At 47.6% G+C, this 15864-nt stretch overlaps 1 protein-coding gene across 3 annotated transcripts; it reads left to right on the forward strand.

The window, feature by feature from the left end:
• Positions 1-895: 895 nt before the first annotated feature.
• On the forward strand, positions 896-15827 carry RNF185 (ring finger protein 185). 3 transcript variants are annotated; one of them, XM_068157179.1, is made up of 8 exons: positions 896-981; positions 2892-3005; positions 6379-6604; positions 8575-8593; positions 9188-9300; positions 9833-9887; positions 11812-11929; positions 13360-15827. In XM_068157179.1, exons 3-8 carry the CDS (start codon positions 6429-6431, stop codon positions 13455-13457), a joined length of 579 nt encoding a protein of 192 aa, XP_068013280.1. In that variant the 5' UTR covers positions 896-981; positions 2892-3005; positions 6379-6428; the 3' UTR covers positions 13458-15827. The 3 variants fall into 3 exon arrangements, with proteins under 3 accessions (XP_068013280.1, XP_068013279.1, XP_068013281.1); XM_068157180.1 differs by lacking the exon at positions 896-981 and adding an exon at positions 1327-1417; XM_068157178.1 differs by lacking the exon at positions 2892-3005.
• Positions 15828-15864: the final 37 nt, after the last annotated feature.

Genomic DNA, 15864 nt, shown 5'->3' on the forward strand with positions numbered 1-15864 from the left:
TTCTACCCAGACCTCCTTGGTTTCTTTCTGCTAGGGTCCCTTGGCATTAACCTCCTCTGTTTCTTAACAGAACTATTCCCTCATAAGGCTTAGGGACCTTAGGATTCACCCATCCTCCACAGTATAAATCAACAAGCAATTTTGTGCTCTTTTCTGCCTCTGTGTCCTCAGGACTAGTGGGGTGCTCTCAGAGTTGGGGCAAAACCCTTCTTCAGAGGTACCTTTTCAGTCACCTTCCTGAGCTCTGACCCAGTTGACCAAGTCAACTCCCCTCCCTGCCTTTTGCCCCTCTGTCTCTGTGGTTTCTTACAGCCGTGTAAATACCTTCACAAAGCTCCCTGTGCCCATCCCAGAGGTGCTCCTGCTCAGATCCTGGTCTCTCTACACACACTCGAGCGATGCTTTCCCCCTCACCGCTGTCACCTCTTTGCCTTCCCTGCCTAGGCCCAACATTTGCTGCCGCTGGCAATAGGAAGTTTTTGCGCTTTCCAGCGGCAGACGTTTGGACGCGGCCCTCACAGCACCTCACGGTGAGCAGGCAGCAAGTCTGCAATGGAAACGGAGCTAAGAATTCCACGCAGGACCCGAGCCGCGGTTTCGGTGGTGAGCGAAGGCACGGCCAGCCCCAGCGGTTCGCAGCGAACGGGTCCCCCGGCTGTGGTAACAGCAGGCCGGAGGGTGTGGAGCGAGGGCTGGGGGGCAGCAGCGGGAGCCCCGCGGCGGCGGCGCCAGGCAGGCGGAACGCGGCCCCAGGCAGGCGGAACGCGGCCCCAGGCAGGCGGAACGCGGCCCCAGGCAGGCGGAACGCGGCCCCAGGCAGGCGGAACGCGGCCCCGCGGCCCGGCGCGGCGGCGGGCGGCAGGCAGGAGGCAGGTCCCTTCCGCCAGGGCCGGGCTTCCGGGCGGTCAGGTGACGGCGCCCGCTGGCTGTGCGGCGGCTCCGCGGCTCGGGGCTGCCGCGGGGGAGCGGCGAGACCCGCGGGTGAGCCGAGCGGGTCCAGACTAGCGACGGAGGGCTGGGGGAGCCGGGGCCGGACGGCGGCTGTGAGCGCGGGGGGCGCGGGCCGAGGCCGCGCCCGAGGGCGGCTGGCAGGCCGGAGCCGCTGCCGCCCGTCTGAACCGAGCCAGGCGGGAGGGGATCGCAGAGGGGGCGGGGGCGCCGCGGAGCCCCGGCCTCGGCCAGCCCTGCGCCCGGCCTGGTCCCGCAGCCCCGGTGCCGGCGCCCTGGCAGGCCCGGGGTGTGCCGCCCTCGCTGACAGAGCTCCGGCCGGGGTTCGCCGCCGCCGCGGCGCGCAGGGCCCGGCGCTGCCCGCCTGGGTTCTGCTCCGGAATCCCCCTTGGTAGCGGCCGGCTGCCTTCAGCCGACAGCTCTGCGAGGAGAAGCGCCTGTGTGGCATTAGGTTAATGCCGGGCTCTAGGTATGGTGGCGAAGCCTGAGCTTCTGCTACATGCCATTATTCTTCCTTCGTTGTTTTCTGTGGGGAATCCCCTGTTGCTGCCTAGCGCCCACCGTAACCACGTTCGTTATTCGCTGTATGCTGTGTTGGCATTTTGCTGCTAACCTGGTTAGCCCAATTCAAGGGCATTTAATATTTTACATAACACTCTGAACCAGGAAAACGCTCAGGCAGTGTTACCCAACTGCCCAGATCCATTTTCTTCCTTTCTTTCTTTCTTTTTTTTTTTTTTTCTGTCCTTTGGAATTTATGAGGTAAGAGGATAAAATCTTTCTCTGAAGTTTTGTGCAAGGTTTTCTTGGCATCTGTGTTACACTTTTATGGAATGGTTAAAACCCACCCAAAACAACAACTGCTTTGATTGCATGGGGTTTTTTTTGATCGTTTATACCAACATCTTGAATGTGTGAGGTGGATTGAATCCCTAGAGCTGCCAGCACAGCCTTTCAGCCGGGCTCTCCTCCTGGAAGCAGCGACTGTAAGCAGCACGTAGGTTGCAGAATCCCAATTAAGGAAATGAGGCCAAGCAAGGGCAGGCAGGTCTGCGAGGCAAGCAGCTGACTGCACGGCCAGGTGCTCCTGTGGGCTCCTGTCTGGGGACCCCTTGGTGGGAACGCTGCAAAGCGGCTCCCTGCTGCCGTGCAGGGTACAGGAAACTAAAAGGTGGACTGGGAAGATGTTTCTGAGGTGTTAAAATGTAACATGCTGGGGGGACAGAGTGAAAGGGTAGGGAGAGATAAAAGTGTATTTAATGATTAACAGTCAGACTTCAGCCCTGTGCCTAAGAACACCCAGTAAGTGGCTGTCGAGAAGCAAATGTTCTTTCTTCTAGGCTGTCAGCAATTGCCAGCTAGGCTTCCCTGGCAGTTGTGCTGAAGTCCAGGCAACTATATCAGGTTAAAAAAGAGATCATCCTCAAACTTGTGAGTGGGTATTTATATAAAGCCTGAGTGATATTTTTATGTTTAAATAGAATTTCTAATGTTTATAAAATTCATCAGGTGTCCCTGAAAACAACCCTGTGACTGTAGTGATGACAGAGCCTGGCAAGTTTTCCTTTTGGTTTCAACAGCAAGAGCTTCAGAAACTAAATCAGAACTTCTTTCAGAAACAAACTAGATTTGGATTGCTGCCTGGGTAAAATAAGATCCCTGAGGAAGGATAGATGAAAAAGTGTCTGCCTAGTGGAATTTTACATCCACCAATGCTCTGTTGTGTATTAGTGCAAAGAGGAATAAACGTGGGGGGGGTTATTAGTAAACTAGCCAGAGTCCAATATCCTTATCAAAACGTTTTTCTCACTGCCCTTGAAAGAAAATTCAGAAGTCAGCGCTTCAAGCAGCCTCATGTTGTAGTGCTATGAATGTGTCTTCCACAAGCGTTTCCTACAGGTGATACTAGCCTCTAATCTGTGTTCCCTCTTTGTCTTTCTCAGGTTGAATTATTGTTCACCTGCTGTGCTTCCAATGGATTTTTTTGTATTCTTTAACTTGTGGTGGGAAGTCTCCCAGGCTGCCCTGAAGTGTTTCTCTTGTATTTTTAGAGCCAGGTTAGTGTGCTTTGGCAAACACAGTCGCTTTTCACATGCTGAGCTCCGAGGTGTGAGCTCTGACCGTCACCCCTGGGCTTGTGTTTGCCTGCTGTGCATTTGTAAATGTAGGTTTTGAGTACATGAGTGAAATTTCTGTCTTAATTCCTGGTGGTGAGATTTGTACACAGCATTTATGCACAGTACACAGACCTTACCAGTTTCCTTCGTGGACCTCCTGAGCTTGCAGTTGTCGTGCAGCTTTGGGGTCCCAGTGTGCCATCTGCTCCTCAGAGCTCTGCTTACACCTGCTCTTTCCAGCCATGCTGACTCTTCCTGCAGCTCAGTGGCACTTGTGCTGGATCCCTCAACATGCATCTTCACTTCCCTGTCTTTTTCATGCTCCTTCAGACTTTTTTATTTGGGAAGACTCCTTGAAAATATGGGCTCTTTGTGTCTTAACCATTCATCTGTTGCCACTCTTGGATGTATTAAATGTCAGTGATTCAGTCATTCTCCATACAACCTGTGGGGATAACACAGGGCTCATCATTAAAGAAGACAGATGGCTTTTAAGCAACAAAAATACTGTTTTGCTGTCAATATCTGGAGAGCAAAGAATCCAGAAAGAAAAACATATCTCTGAATGCTTGCAGTTAGATCACAACTGGGTTTTTTAATATCCTTTCACTTGTTTTGTTTGCTGCTCCTCATGTGTCTAGGATTGGTTTGGAGACAGGGACAGGCATTTATAAAGCAAACCTGGACTGGCATCTCTCAGTTCTGTTCACATAATCTCAAAATCTCATGTTACATCCCAGTGTACTCTGTCTCCCCTCTGACCTTGGAGTGAAAATGGGCTGGCTTGGTCTGATGGTTGTTGGGTTTTGTAGTTTGTGGTTTCCCTGTGGTTTGGTGGTGGTTTGTTTGTTTGTTTTTCTTCCCCTTAAAAGTTTTGTCTCAGCCTAAGTGGTTCAGGGGACATTTCAACAATTCTGATCTTGTTCTCCACTCAGAAGAAGCTGAATTTGCATTTGCACTTTTCTGTTGGGATTCACAGAGGAGGCTCACCAGTGACACCTGCTCTGGTATCAAATGCAGGTTAGTCACTAGGTGCAGTTTCACGCTGGCTTCAATGTGTGCAGCCTGGCTGGCAGATGCACACACCCCAGCAGCACCTCTCACAGCCCTGGCTGTGTTAAACACTGCTCCATGGGCAAGAGCCAATGTTTGAGAAGGCTTTTCAAAGTGAGAGTGTTTTCATTGCTGTGGTTTGAGACGTACTGTGGATATTGTAAGTTGGTTGTATCTGATGGGTCATCAGGCTCAATCAGCCTCTGGAAAAGTAATAAGGAGAGGATCCCAGTACAGATTGAGGAATGATCACCTTCTAGGAGAGCAGATCCAGTGCCTCTTGGGTTACATCATTTTGATCTTGGTTCTGCTCCAGTCATCTTGATTCCATTCCATTACTGATACCCCTGGGGACATCTCTATCATCCTTCTTCATTACTCAAGGATCTCTTTATTTTTTCACAGTTACTGAAAGCTAAGGGGTTTTAAAGTAGGTGTTTGTGAAAGAATAGATTTGACCTCTTTGAGTCTCCAGATTTGTGGTGTTACATGTCTGGAATGTAGTTTGGGTAAAGGACCTTATTTGCCCATATTGGTTGTAGGGACACAAAAATGAATTTATTGGTGTCTGCTAGCTGTTTCCCCTGTGTTACCTGCCAAGACGTGAGGCAGGCATTTCCTCTGCTTGCTGGTGTTTTTCACAACCTGCTGTACTCCTTGGTTTTAAGGAGGTGTACTTGATGTTAATTCCCAGCAAATCTCTCTAGGTCCAAACTGGTAAGTTTTCAAACATTAAAGTACTGAGCTGAAGATGGTTAGTGAGGATGTGTGGAAAGCCAAGCCTCTGCTGTGTGTAGTTTGTGGGCTGGCAGCATTTCCACCTGCCTTGGACTAACAGGAATTTTAATTTTATATGATGAAGTGTGGTGCTACTGAGTGTAAATGAAGTCATGGTGTGAAATGCTGGGAGTCAGCAGTGCTGAGAGCAATGTATGGTGAAGCATCTGTGAATACAAAGCTGCCCTCCTGGGGCACTGTGCAAAATGATGTAACTGAGCGAAAATGCTCGGCAAAAGAACATTTGCCTGGCTGCAACTGGGTGTCTTCCCAGCAGTGTTTTCAGGAGGTGTCTTCAGTGGGCTTGCATTGCATGAAAACAAGCTGTTGTCAATGACAGCTAGAGATACTGGGGGGTTATTTTGCTGCTCTGTGCCTGGGCTTCAGCGCTGCCACAAAGAGGAGGGAGCACTAAGGAAAGCCTTTAATGCTTGTGTGGTAAGTTTGCTAAGAAATTAGCTTCTGATAAAGTCAGGCTGCCCTTTTAAAATGCTTAACTGTTTGTACACTTGAGAAGAGTTCAGATAATGACCTGATTCTCTCTCACCACCTTGTCTTAGGCTTCCTATCCCTGCAGCAGCAATAGGAGGGCAGAATTTCATGAAAAGCACAGTGCAATAGTTTAAAGATTTTTGGGTTGGTCAGTTAATTTCTGTAATTGATGAAAGTCTTAGTTCTTGGAATTGAGACTCTGGTACTGGTCAAAGTGTTTCTGGAGATGGAAATTCCTTGTGCTGAGTCCCAAAGGTTTGGCTCCTGTGGAATTTGCATATCGAGGAATTAGACTGTAGAGGTTGTTGCTACTGACATGAGAGTTATTAAAGAACATAATTTATTACCTCAATGAGGGGTGAAAGCATGTCAGTAGAATTAAAGCACTTTAAAGTGAAATTTTTAGTACTTCTGCATTACTGCTAGATTAGAAATGTTTGATAGTTTGGAAGCCCTCAGAGTGCTTGATGGCCCTGTCAACACTGCTGTGACAGCAGCAACCTACTGCTGCAGTGACAGGCTGAGTACTGAGCTACCTTGGCTTGCCATTCCTGTCATTAATATCCCAAACTCCCCAACGCTGCACTTAAGAACATACATTAAGCCAGTCTGTCCAAACTGTGATTTGCTTCATGAGTAAATCCTGCTTCAGACTGCACATGGAATTTTTGGAGGCGCGTGTGTGACAGGTGAGCTCATTCAGGGGAAGATGCTGTGGGTGTGTTTTGGCTGTGAATCTCAGCTGCTTATCAGGAACATGAAAATATAGGTCACATATCACAGCCAGGGCATGCTGCAGGACTCTAAAGTAGCTTAGTTTCTAAAAAAAGCTCTCTCTTGGCTGTGTTAAACTAAACCCATCAACAACAGGATTTAAGTGCTTCTTAGATAAACCACTACCAGTGTGGAGCAGGACCAGAATGGAGTGTTAGAACGCCAAGAAGTTGTCTGAAATATCTTTGCTTTTTTTTCCCCCCTTTCTCACTGCCAGGATTCCAGTGGGAAAATATTCTTGACCTTGTGCCTGAGTGGTTCTTGAGGATGGCAAGCAAAGGACCCACGACATCTGCGTCCACAAAGAGCTCCAGTACTGGAGGGACCAGTGGCAGCAGTAACGGTGCTGGGGAAAGTGCTAATCAGGACAACACTTTTGAATGTAACATCTGTTTAGACACTGCCAAGGATGCAGTTATCAGCTTGTGTGGACATCTCTTCTGGTGAGAACTCAGCCCCCCATAAACCATAACACCCTTTGGCTTCTGTAGTACTAGGTGGTAAATAAAATGTCTTGTATAAAAGGAGTCAGGGCCATGGGTTTGGTTCAGGAGCAACTTGGGTTTGCTCCTCAGCCATTTTGCATTGCTTGTGTTCCAGGTGGTGGGCTTCTGTAAAAGCAGACAAGCAAGCAGCTCCACATAGGCCAGTGCCTGCTAGCACTGCTTGGTTATGTGCTGCTTGGTCTAGCATAGATACCTTGTTCAGATCTAAATTCCTCTCTAACCTGTCCATGCCTAAACCTGCACCTGGGAACTAGGTTCTGGAGGCCAGACTGTAGTTTTCACACTTTCTAAAGCTTGCTCCTTTTCCCTTTGAAACCATGAAAACAGTTAGCTAAGATGATGTCACACCTGGGCTGTTTCTCTTTTCCTGTGGTGTTGCAGGTGTAGTCCTAACTTGGCAGTTGTGTGATCTGACTTGGGAATGCAGCATTTCTTAGTTGCTCTTTCTTGAATGTTAAGAAGCTGTTAAAGATTGTCATGGCCAAATGTTTGGGGGGCTTTTGTTTCTTTTACAGAGGCCTGAAAGAGCATTTCTTTCTTGTGTATGTGTATGTAACATGTGAAAATGCAGGGGTTTCTTTTGGGATGAGATGGAAGATCGCTGATGGCATGGCAAAATAAAATTAGATTAAATTATGGCACAAAAGGATTTGGAAGAATGGAACCTTAAAAAAAAAAACCAGCATGCATCTTGTCTGAATTGTGTCATCAAAACCACTGTGAAAGCAGATGGCTGCTTAGCAGTTTTATCTCATAGCTTGCTTTGTCTTTGGCCTTTTGGAAGTTGCTATATCAACTTAAGAGTAGTTCTGTGTAATGGGAATTTCTCTGTCCTGAGCAGCTGGGTCTGATCTAAGTAGCTGACTGCTCTGAGCCTCAAATTGGGCTAGAGGTCACCTGAGGTACAGTCCAGCTTGAGTTACTGTGTTTCTGTTCATGGGGATGATGTTTTAGCTGAATGTTCCTCATATGACTACTTTTAAGGTCCTGAATGGGCATTACTGACATCATCCTCATTTGTATCTTAGCTCAGGAATATCTTTTCATGGTATCATAAGAGAAAGGTCTGTATAGTAAACACTGAGGTGAATGAAACCTCTCTATGGCCCTTTGGTGTGGATGAGGAGCCAGGAGTCAAAGGTGATAGGCAGAGAATCACCTTAGTAACATAGTGTGGTAGTTTTAGGCTATGCCTTTAAAGTTTTGTTACAGATTTTGAGCAGAAAAGTAGAAAAATATAAATCAATCACTATTGGGTGCAAAAAGGAAAACTAAAGATAATTCTAAACAGTTTCATTGGAGAAAATATCTGGCTGTACCAAAACAATCTTTCTTCCTCTGGGGGCTTCTCTTCGCTGCTTGCTTCGCTCAGGAGAGATTAATCTGCTTCTGCTGACCTTGGCTGCATTATTTTGGTTAAGTCTAACAGCTACTTTCTCTCTGCTCCTTTCTGCCTTTTGGATGGGGGGGGGGCAGAGGGACAATTTCCATAGTCTCTGACCAGGGGGGTGTTGTGTTGTTTGTTAATACTACTGTGTATTTTGTATGCATTCATTGCATTCCATTGTAGATTGTAGTTTTGCTTGTTAAATACAACTTCCATTTGCTTCCAGCTGAGTTGGTCTGGCAAAGTTAATGTTGAGGGGGGTGAAATCTCAACCCACCACATTACACTTAGCTTGCACAACCTGACAAGACCAGTGCAGGTTGGGTTGGGGCTGTGCTTTCAAAGTGGTTTTAATGGGTGGTTATGGAACTGGCCCAGCTGGATTCCAGGATTCTGTTGTCTCCAAGCTGCGTTCTCTGTGCTACACTTTATGCATTTGTCAGAATCAGTTGTCAGTGACTAATTCTCTTTTCTCTTCTTTTTCTGCTCTGTGAACAAATTGTCCTGGGAATACTCACAGCTGGCCTTGTTTACACCAGGTAAGGCAGGTTTTGTTTTACTTTGTCTTTCATCAGCTCATGTTACTCAATAAAGCCCTTGGTTCTCTGGAGTATCCCCCTCTTTTCAATGCTGCTTTCTCTCCAGGGCAGTGGCAGCCTGCTCATGCAACCCCATGTGCAACACCTTGCAATCACCAAAAGGAAACTGAGATTCTGTTCCACTTGCCTCCCACTTTTGAGGGTTCCCAGTTTTGTCAGCAGGATGACTGTAGGCAGTTCCCAGTGGTTTGGTGTGCAGGTTGGAGTGCTGAGTGTGCTCCTCTTTGCATAGCTAGTGTTCTACACTGTGGTACCATCATTGAAGAGACAGATCAAGAGGAGGCCTGGGCAGGATTGTAGGTACTGGTTATTTCTTCCTGTGTTACTGCAGTGCAGTTGTGTGGAGGTCAGCCAGTGGGGTGTACCAGAACAGCCACAGTGCCAGCTCTGCTTCCGAGCAGACTTAGCAGTGATGAAAATGTTTTGCTCCATGGCTGTCTAAGAAATCTTTAACTCTCTCTGCCTGCAAATGAGGTTTGCATGGTGTTGTTTTCGTGGGCTTTTACAGTTTCCTTATAATTTCCTTTCTTTTAGTGGCTAGAGACCAGGCCAAACAGACAGGTGTGCCCTGTGTGCAAAGCAGGAATCAGCCGAGATAAAGTTATTCCTCTGTATGGAAGGGGCAGCACTGGGCAGCAGGACCCCAGGTAAGAAACCTAAATACAGCTGTTACTGTGGGAATACTAAAGATGAAACTTAAGTGTAAGGTCTTAAGATGAATCTGTCAGAGTGCTACATTCACACTTGGAAATACTTTGTCAGAAGACAGACAGAGCTGACATTTCTGCCCAGTATTTCTGGCTTTTTCAGGGCCTGGGTTTGCACTTCTTACTTCTTGTTCAGCTGGCAATTTATTTTAATTTGCTGTGGATGTTAACTACCACTTACAAGTGGCAGGTGGTAATGAGTGTTACCTGGCTGGAGAAGCTTATATAAGCTGTTGATGTCTTCAGTTGCTAGCATTGCAGTGGGATTTTGTTATTGCAGAATGCAGTAATTTCCTTCAGCAATGCTGAAGTTTCCGAAGCCAGGTGGGCTACTTGCTCAAACCTCCAGCTCTGCTGCAGCATGGCCCTGTGAGAACTGCTCTGTATTTGTTCTGTCTCATTAGCTAGGCTGTTGCAGATACCCTTGTCATGCATATCATTGTACTTGACCTAATTTCACAACTTCCTGCAGAGAGAAAACTCCTCCACGACCTCAGGGACAGAGACCTGAGCCAGAGAACAGAGGGGTAAGTGCATGCTCAAGCAGACAAGTTGTCTTTATTGGTGGTGGCTTTTGTTCACCCTGGAGGACTTGATGCATGCATGAGGGCTTGGGTGAGGATCCTTCAGCTTACATTTCTTGCTGGTCCTCAGTAGGCTTTTGTGAATAATTGATAGCTGTGGTGTGGAAGAAAACTCCATCCCTACAGTACTCTTCAGCATCCCAAAGAGTGGGATGATTTGAGTTGTGCTGTCTGTAAGCAGCCCTGTGTGGCATCACTGGAAATGATGCTCTTCCTGCTCGATCATTCCCCAGGTATAAGTACAGTGAACACTTTGCTTTGAGGATTCTTTGTGGAAGGACATTTCTGTCAAACTATACCTGTTGTGGAGATAGTTAATCTATGTGTGAACCTGCTTCTTGGCACTGACTCCTGCTTCTGGCATTTCTATGGGACATGCCTGGACCATGGCTTAGCAGCTAAAGAAGGGAGATACCTAGTGGATGTGTGTTAATGTGAAGGGCCCTGTGGTTCTGCTGAGGAGAATACACTGAGTGACTGTAAATGTCAGCTGGCACAGGTTGAACAGCTGTGGGAGTAGCTGGTAGGCCACACCATGACATTCTTTAGCACTGTGGCAGTGAGCATGGCCTGATGAAACAACTGCATATTGCCCTGTAACTCAGCCTGGGCTCCTTGGAGAGCATTGCTGTACCTCATGCTTCAAGCAAACAACTCTGCTGGCTGTGATTAAGGAACCTTTCTGTACTGGAAGCTCAGTTCTCTCTCATTAGGGATTTGCCTTATTTAATAAGCTGCTATACCTTCTTTGAACCTTTTAGCTGGTGCTGCTCTAAGTCAGAAGAATCTGATATGAAGACACAGCAGTAGTGATGCTGCCCTGTTTTCTGATAGGGGTGCAGGGCCTGCCATGCAGAGGGCTTTGCTGTCCCCAAGACTTAATAGCTTGTGAAGACTCATAATCAAAAGACTAACTCCTCAAATCAAGGATTAACCAAAAAAAGTCTGCCATTTACTATATGAGCAAAACAATCCCTGTCCTCCCACTGTTGGGAAATGATAGATCAGAGTTGCTCAGAATTGGTTTCAAGACAAGAGGCCAGTTTGCAGGATTACACAACAGGGCAGCTGCCAGCCCTCAGCTGGGCTCAGACATGATGCAGTGCTTAGACTGGTGTGTGGCTGGGTCTCAGCTGGTGCCTTGCCTTGACATGGTAGCAGTCAGCTTGCTTGAGAAGCCTGGTCTTTTGACTTGACGTGGTGTTTTAGTCTGGAACCTGTAAGGGGTTAATGTTGTTGCATTGTAACTCTTCCTTCTTTCCTCCTTTCCTTATGCCTTGCATTCCTGCCCTAGATGACTTTATCTGACACCTTAACCAGAGTCCCCCTGGTAAATTCATTTTGTTTTTGGTACTGTTCTTTCCTATAATGCTCTCTGCATCCCACTGGCAGTGTGTCACTTTACTGAATGTTTAACTGATGTATCATGAAAATCAGTGCAGGTGGATTCTTTTTACAATGCCTTTCTTGTACAGCTAATAGCTGTTAGTGCATTGTTAAGACACTAGATAGAGCTGCTGCTGTCAGCCTGGGGGTATTAGCAGTCTGTGCCATTTGAAATGGAGAAACATTACCAAAGTGCTTTTGCTGACTGCCTTCAAGCAAGAGCTATGGTTCCTGCTCTGCATTTTTCTCAAGAGTTTTGGGTGGCTCTGGTAAGATTGTCACTGTGTAAAATACTTCCAAACCAGAAGAACAAAGAGGTGTTTAAGAGCAGCGTGGCACACCGAGAGCTGCCAGGCAGCGTGATACCTGTTCAGCTCTAGGGACGCCAGTGAGAGGGCATGCCTGCAATTCTAGCAAGTAGCTGACACAGGCTTTACATGGTTGGTATCTTGTTCCTCCTCTGTGGCTTTGTTCTCTGCAGGGCTTCCAGGGCTTTGGGTTTGGCGATGGTGGGTTCCAGATGTCGTTTGGGATCGGGGCCTTCCCCTTCGGTATATTCGCGACGGCATTCAACATAAACGACGGGCGGCCTCCTCCAGGTACCACGCATCCCATCCCCTCCTGAGGGCCTGGCACGAGCTCCTTTCACCCTGCTACATGACAAAACTCTCTGAGCAGAGAAGTACAGCAGTGCTATGCACAGCAAATGAGGGACAACACCCAGAAGAATGGCACACTGCTTGGCATACATGTTTTGTACATGTGCCTGTATGAGAAGCGAGTTTGTCACTTCCATGTGATTTCCTGAAGGCCCTCCTGAGAGGACAGCAGAGCTGGAGAGGGACAGTGGCCCAGGAGACTTCTCCCTTTCAATTCAAATGTCTCTGGCGCTCCAGCAGGTTCCCTTTGAAAACTAAGGCAAATAGGGCTAAAGTTTATAAAGAGGAATCAGTAGGGGTGTGTGGAGACCCTTATCTTGGAAACAACAGGAAAAGGCCATTGCCTGAAAGATGAGAAGGAAAGATTGAATGTGGTGCTGTGTACCACAAGACAATGACAGCAGAGAGTGCTCCTTTTTCAGAAGGGTAGGAGACAAGCTGTTCTACAGGCAGTAGCTTCTTGGTGAAATGATTTAACTTGGTTTTAATTAAGAAAAAATATTTGGGTTACTCCAAGTACTGACCTTGCTCTCCAAAAATGAAGTAATCCCCCCAGAAAACCTCACCCCATCTGCCTGCACTGATGAAAACCTACTGCCCAGAAGTTTCTGAACTTCCTCTGTGACAGGTTGTGCCTGACAGATGTTCTCCAACATGTCCTGTGGTGTAGGGATTGTGAGAAACAGAAGCACCTTCTTCATGGCACACTGGTGTTGCCAAGAACTCTGCTATCCTTGGGTCAAATTAACTTGCCTAGTAACTATGCTTCAGTGTCCACTAAGGATGTGTGTGGAGGTGTGACTGAGCTGAGGAGTATGTAAATAGGTGGTGTGGGAACAGCCATAATTGGACCAACTCATTTGTCTGCTCTCCATCCGTGGTTCAGTAGAGCAGTTCCAGAAAGGCTCAGTTGGAGCTTTAGAGCTCCTGTGCTTTTCCTGGTTCTCTTGGTCTTGGCTGTTTTTCCATTTCCTTACTCAGAGGTGTTTCACCTTGATGGGGAGGAGCATGCAGGCAGAGGTGGTGCAAGTTCCTCAGGATGGAAGCAGAGAACTTGGCTGAGCGGTCAGCAGTGAACCAAGCAGTGAAGGTGGTTCAGCACTGTCCCTGGAGCTCCTCTGTGCTCTAGCACTTGGAGCTGCCTGCTGCTATGAGTCATGAACAGGTTTAGCAGAGTCCTGCTTTGGGGAGTTAATGCCTGTCTTCCTTCTGATTTTCCAGCATAGCTAGCCAGTCTGAGGGTAGCAGATGGGAGTAGTTTCTCACTGAGTCGATTCCTTCCATATCTTTCTGTTTGTCGATGCATGTTGTTCAGACTATACACAGTTCTGGAGAAGGAGCTGAACTGGTTTTTGTACTTTGTTTTCCAGCTGTTCCAGGGACTCCTCAATATGTGGACGAGCAGTTCCTCTCCCGCCTCTTCCTGTTTGTGGCTCTGGTGATAATGTTCTGGCTGTTGATTGCATAAATCTTCCCCATTATTCTGTATATTCATGGCCACCGAGGCCACCGAAACAGTTACAAACTGCATCTCCATCCCATTTTAAACTTCTTGGTGTCTGGTTCCGTAGCTAACTGTGGGCTTCAGGAATTGGTGGTACCACAACGCCACGAGGAGCCTCGCGTTTTGCACCAGAGTTGGAAATTAAACGTTGGTTGAAAAGCGTATTGCAGCTCAGCTGTCTTGTGCAACAGGCTCCCGCCACAAACGGTGGGCTGAGCTTTGAGCCCCACTCCTGAAGGGAGTGCTGCTGTGAAACCTTGTGCCAATCAGTGACACCAGATTTATGTGAAAGACAGTTGCCCCAAGGTGAGCTGGGCAGGTAAGGCAACCCCTGGAGTGTGGGATCACTGTCTCAGGCTTGGCAGCCGCGATGGATCTGCCAGAGCTGCGGATGTTGTTCAGAGTCTTCACGTCAACACCCAACCTCCTTCAGGAGATGCTCTGCAGCACTGCTGAGACACTGGGCACAGCAGGTGGTGCAAATGGAGCCAGGTTTGTAGACCGGTTTCTTTCCTTGTGGCTGTTGCCTGGCATGGTGGAAAGCCCCTCCTGAAGCGATTCCGGTGGCTCTCAGAAGAAGGGATACAAATCTATGCTGCAATTTTGTAAAGCCTGAGTTTGCGGAGCCAGACCGTGGGAGCCTCTCTTGCTGTGGAGCCTGGCAGGGCTGCTGAAGAGCAGCACGCAGCTGCTGGCCTCACCCGGCCCAGCCCTCCCTGAACAAACAGTGTTTTCTTCCTTGGTTCCATGCAGCAGCCCAGGGCTGCACTCCTGGAAAATCCCCTCACCACCTTGTCACTGTAGCTACATTTATTCTGCCCAAGGCTCTGAAACTCTACACACGGTGATGTACTCCAAATAAAATCCTATTACAGATCTGAGATCAGCTTGTTTGGGGAGAGAAACAACAGGCATCTTTACCTGAGTGTTGACATTAAACCTGTCATGCTGTAAAGTTATACAGGAGGAAAACTGAGATCCTGCCTCTGCTAGCACGTGCCACGGTAGGGAACATTTGGAGGAGCTGCACGCTACAGGTGTGTACAGCAGAATGGCTGCAGTGCAAGAGTCTCTGCAGTGGCTACCAAAGATAACAAAGTGCTGGAGGAGATCACAGCCATTTCTGTACTGAGGGGAGAATATCTGAGGTTTGGAATCCTGTTGGGGATACATCTTTAAAGAGTCTTTGTATAGATTCCTTCAGAGCAGCAGACAGGAGAGATTCCCTGCCACGAGGAGCAGTTAGTGTGTTTCTCTGACTAGGCAATTCCATTTCTTTTTTCTTAACAGTTTTTAGGTTATTTTTATTCTGATTGCTGACAGTCATAATGATTTCCTGCAAGATTGATGTTGTGACTTCCCTGGCAGTAGACAGATAGCTGACAAGTCATAGAAGCTTTGTTTCACTAGCTAGGGGTTTGCTAGTGTGTGGATAAGGGTCCCGGGTGGGACACCTTAAGTACTTGTTGTAGAAGCTTATTTATGTAATTATAAACTGTTCACTTTTAGTATCAAGACAGAGGATGACTGAAGTTTAACTTGCCTACCTCCAAAATACCTCTGGCAAGTAAAACGTTGGAAAGCTTCTGCAGTGTTTTGCCACATATGGTCAAATTTATGCCAGACCCAAGGATAGTCTGGCAGAATACATTGCTCAGCTGTAAATGACAAACGCGGTGCTTCAGCTTCGGTTGCGTGGCACATTTAAGAAGCTTCACTTTTTCTGTTTGTGGTTCATCTCAAGTGCGTGACTTGGTAACCGGGACCCTTTCCAGGGGAAAGGCTGCTTGTGCCAGTTATTGTGTGAGCTATAGCAGCGTGCGCGGCTTCGGCTTCCCTGCGTGAGCAGGCAGGCAGGCAGCACCACCTGCTGCTGGAGGGGCGAAGCTGGTGTGGCACTGAAAAAAAGGGACGTGTTTGAAAAGCTCGCTGCTAAGAGCAGGGCTGGTCCGGGGAGGAGCAGGCTCTCCCTTTGAACTTTTCTTTTTTTTCCGATAAAGAGGACAGAAAAGTGGCAGAAAAGTTTCAAGAAGTATTTAAAGTGACCTAACTAGCATATTTTACAATCCTGAATGTTAACGGCTTGGGCTTTTTTTCCATCTACTGGATTTAGGTGGAGGTGGCTGCAGAAACACGACCGAGGGCTCTGACTTTCTGGCAATCCAAGAATGAAATAGTCTGAAAGTGTTAACGCTTCTGTCCCTACCTTCTTCTCGATGTTTTGTATCGTAACACTTCCTCTCCTTGTACCTGGACTGCACACAGCCCGTCCTGGCTCCTCTAGTGCATTACCATTACTGTTCACTAATTTTCACTGTTGTGAAAGTGATTTAGAATTAAAAAATGGTTTTACATTGACCGGAGTGCGCCG

Source organism: Melanerpes formicivorus, unplaced genomic scaffold, assembly GCF_026170545.1.
Source record: "Melanerpes formicivorus ecotype bairdi unplaced genomic scaffold, bMelFor1.0.p_v2 SCAF_36, whole genome shotgun sequence".
Taxonomy (NCBI): Eukaryota; Metazoa; Chordata; class Aves; order Piciformes; family Picidae; genus Melanerpes; species Melanerpes formicivorus.

Coding starts and splice junctions, on each gene's coding strand:
- RNF185 (XM_068157179.1), top strand. CDS start 6,429: ATGGCAAGCAAAGGACCCACGACATCTGCGTCCACAAAGAGCTCCAGT. Junction 9,301..9,832: donor ACTGGGCAGCAGGACCCCAG/GTAAGAAACCTA, acceptor AACTTCCTGCAG/AGAGAAAACTCCTCCACGAC. Junction 9,888..11,811: donor CTGAGCCAGAGAACAGAGGG/GTAAGTGCATGC, acceptor TGTTCTCTGCAG/GGCTTCCAGGGCTTTGGGTT.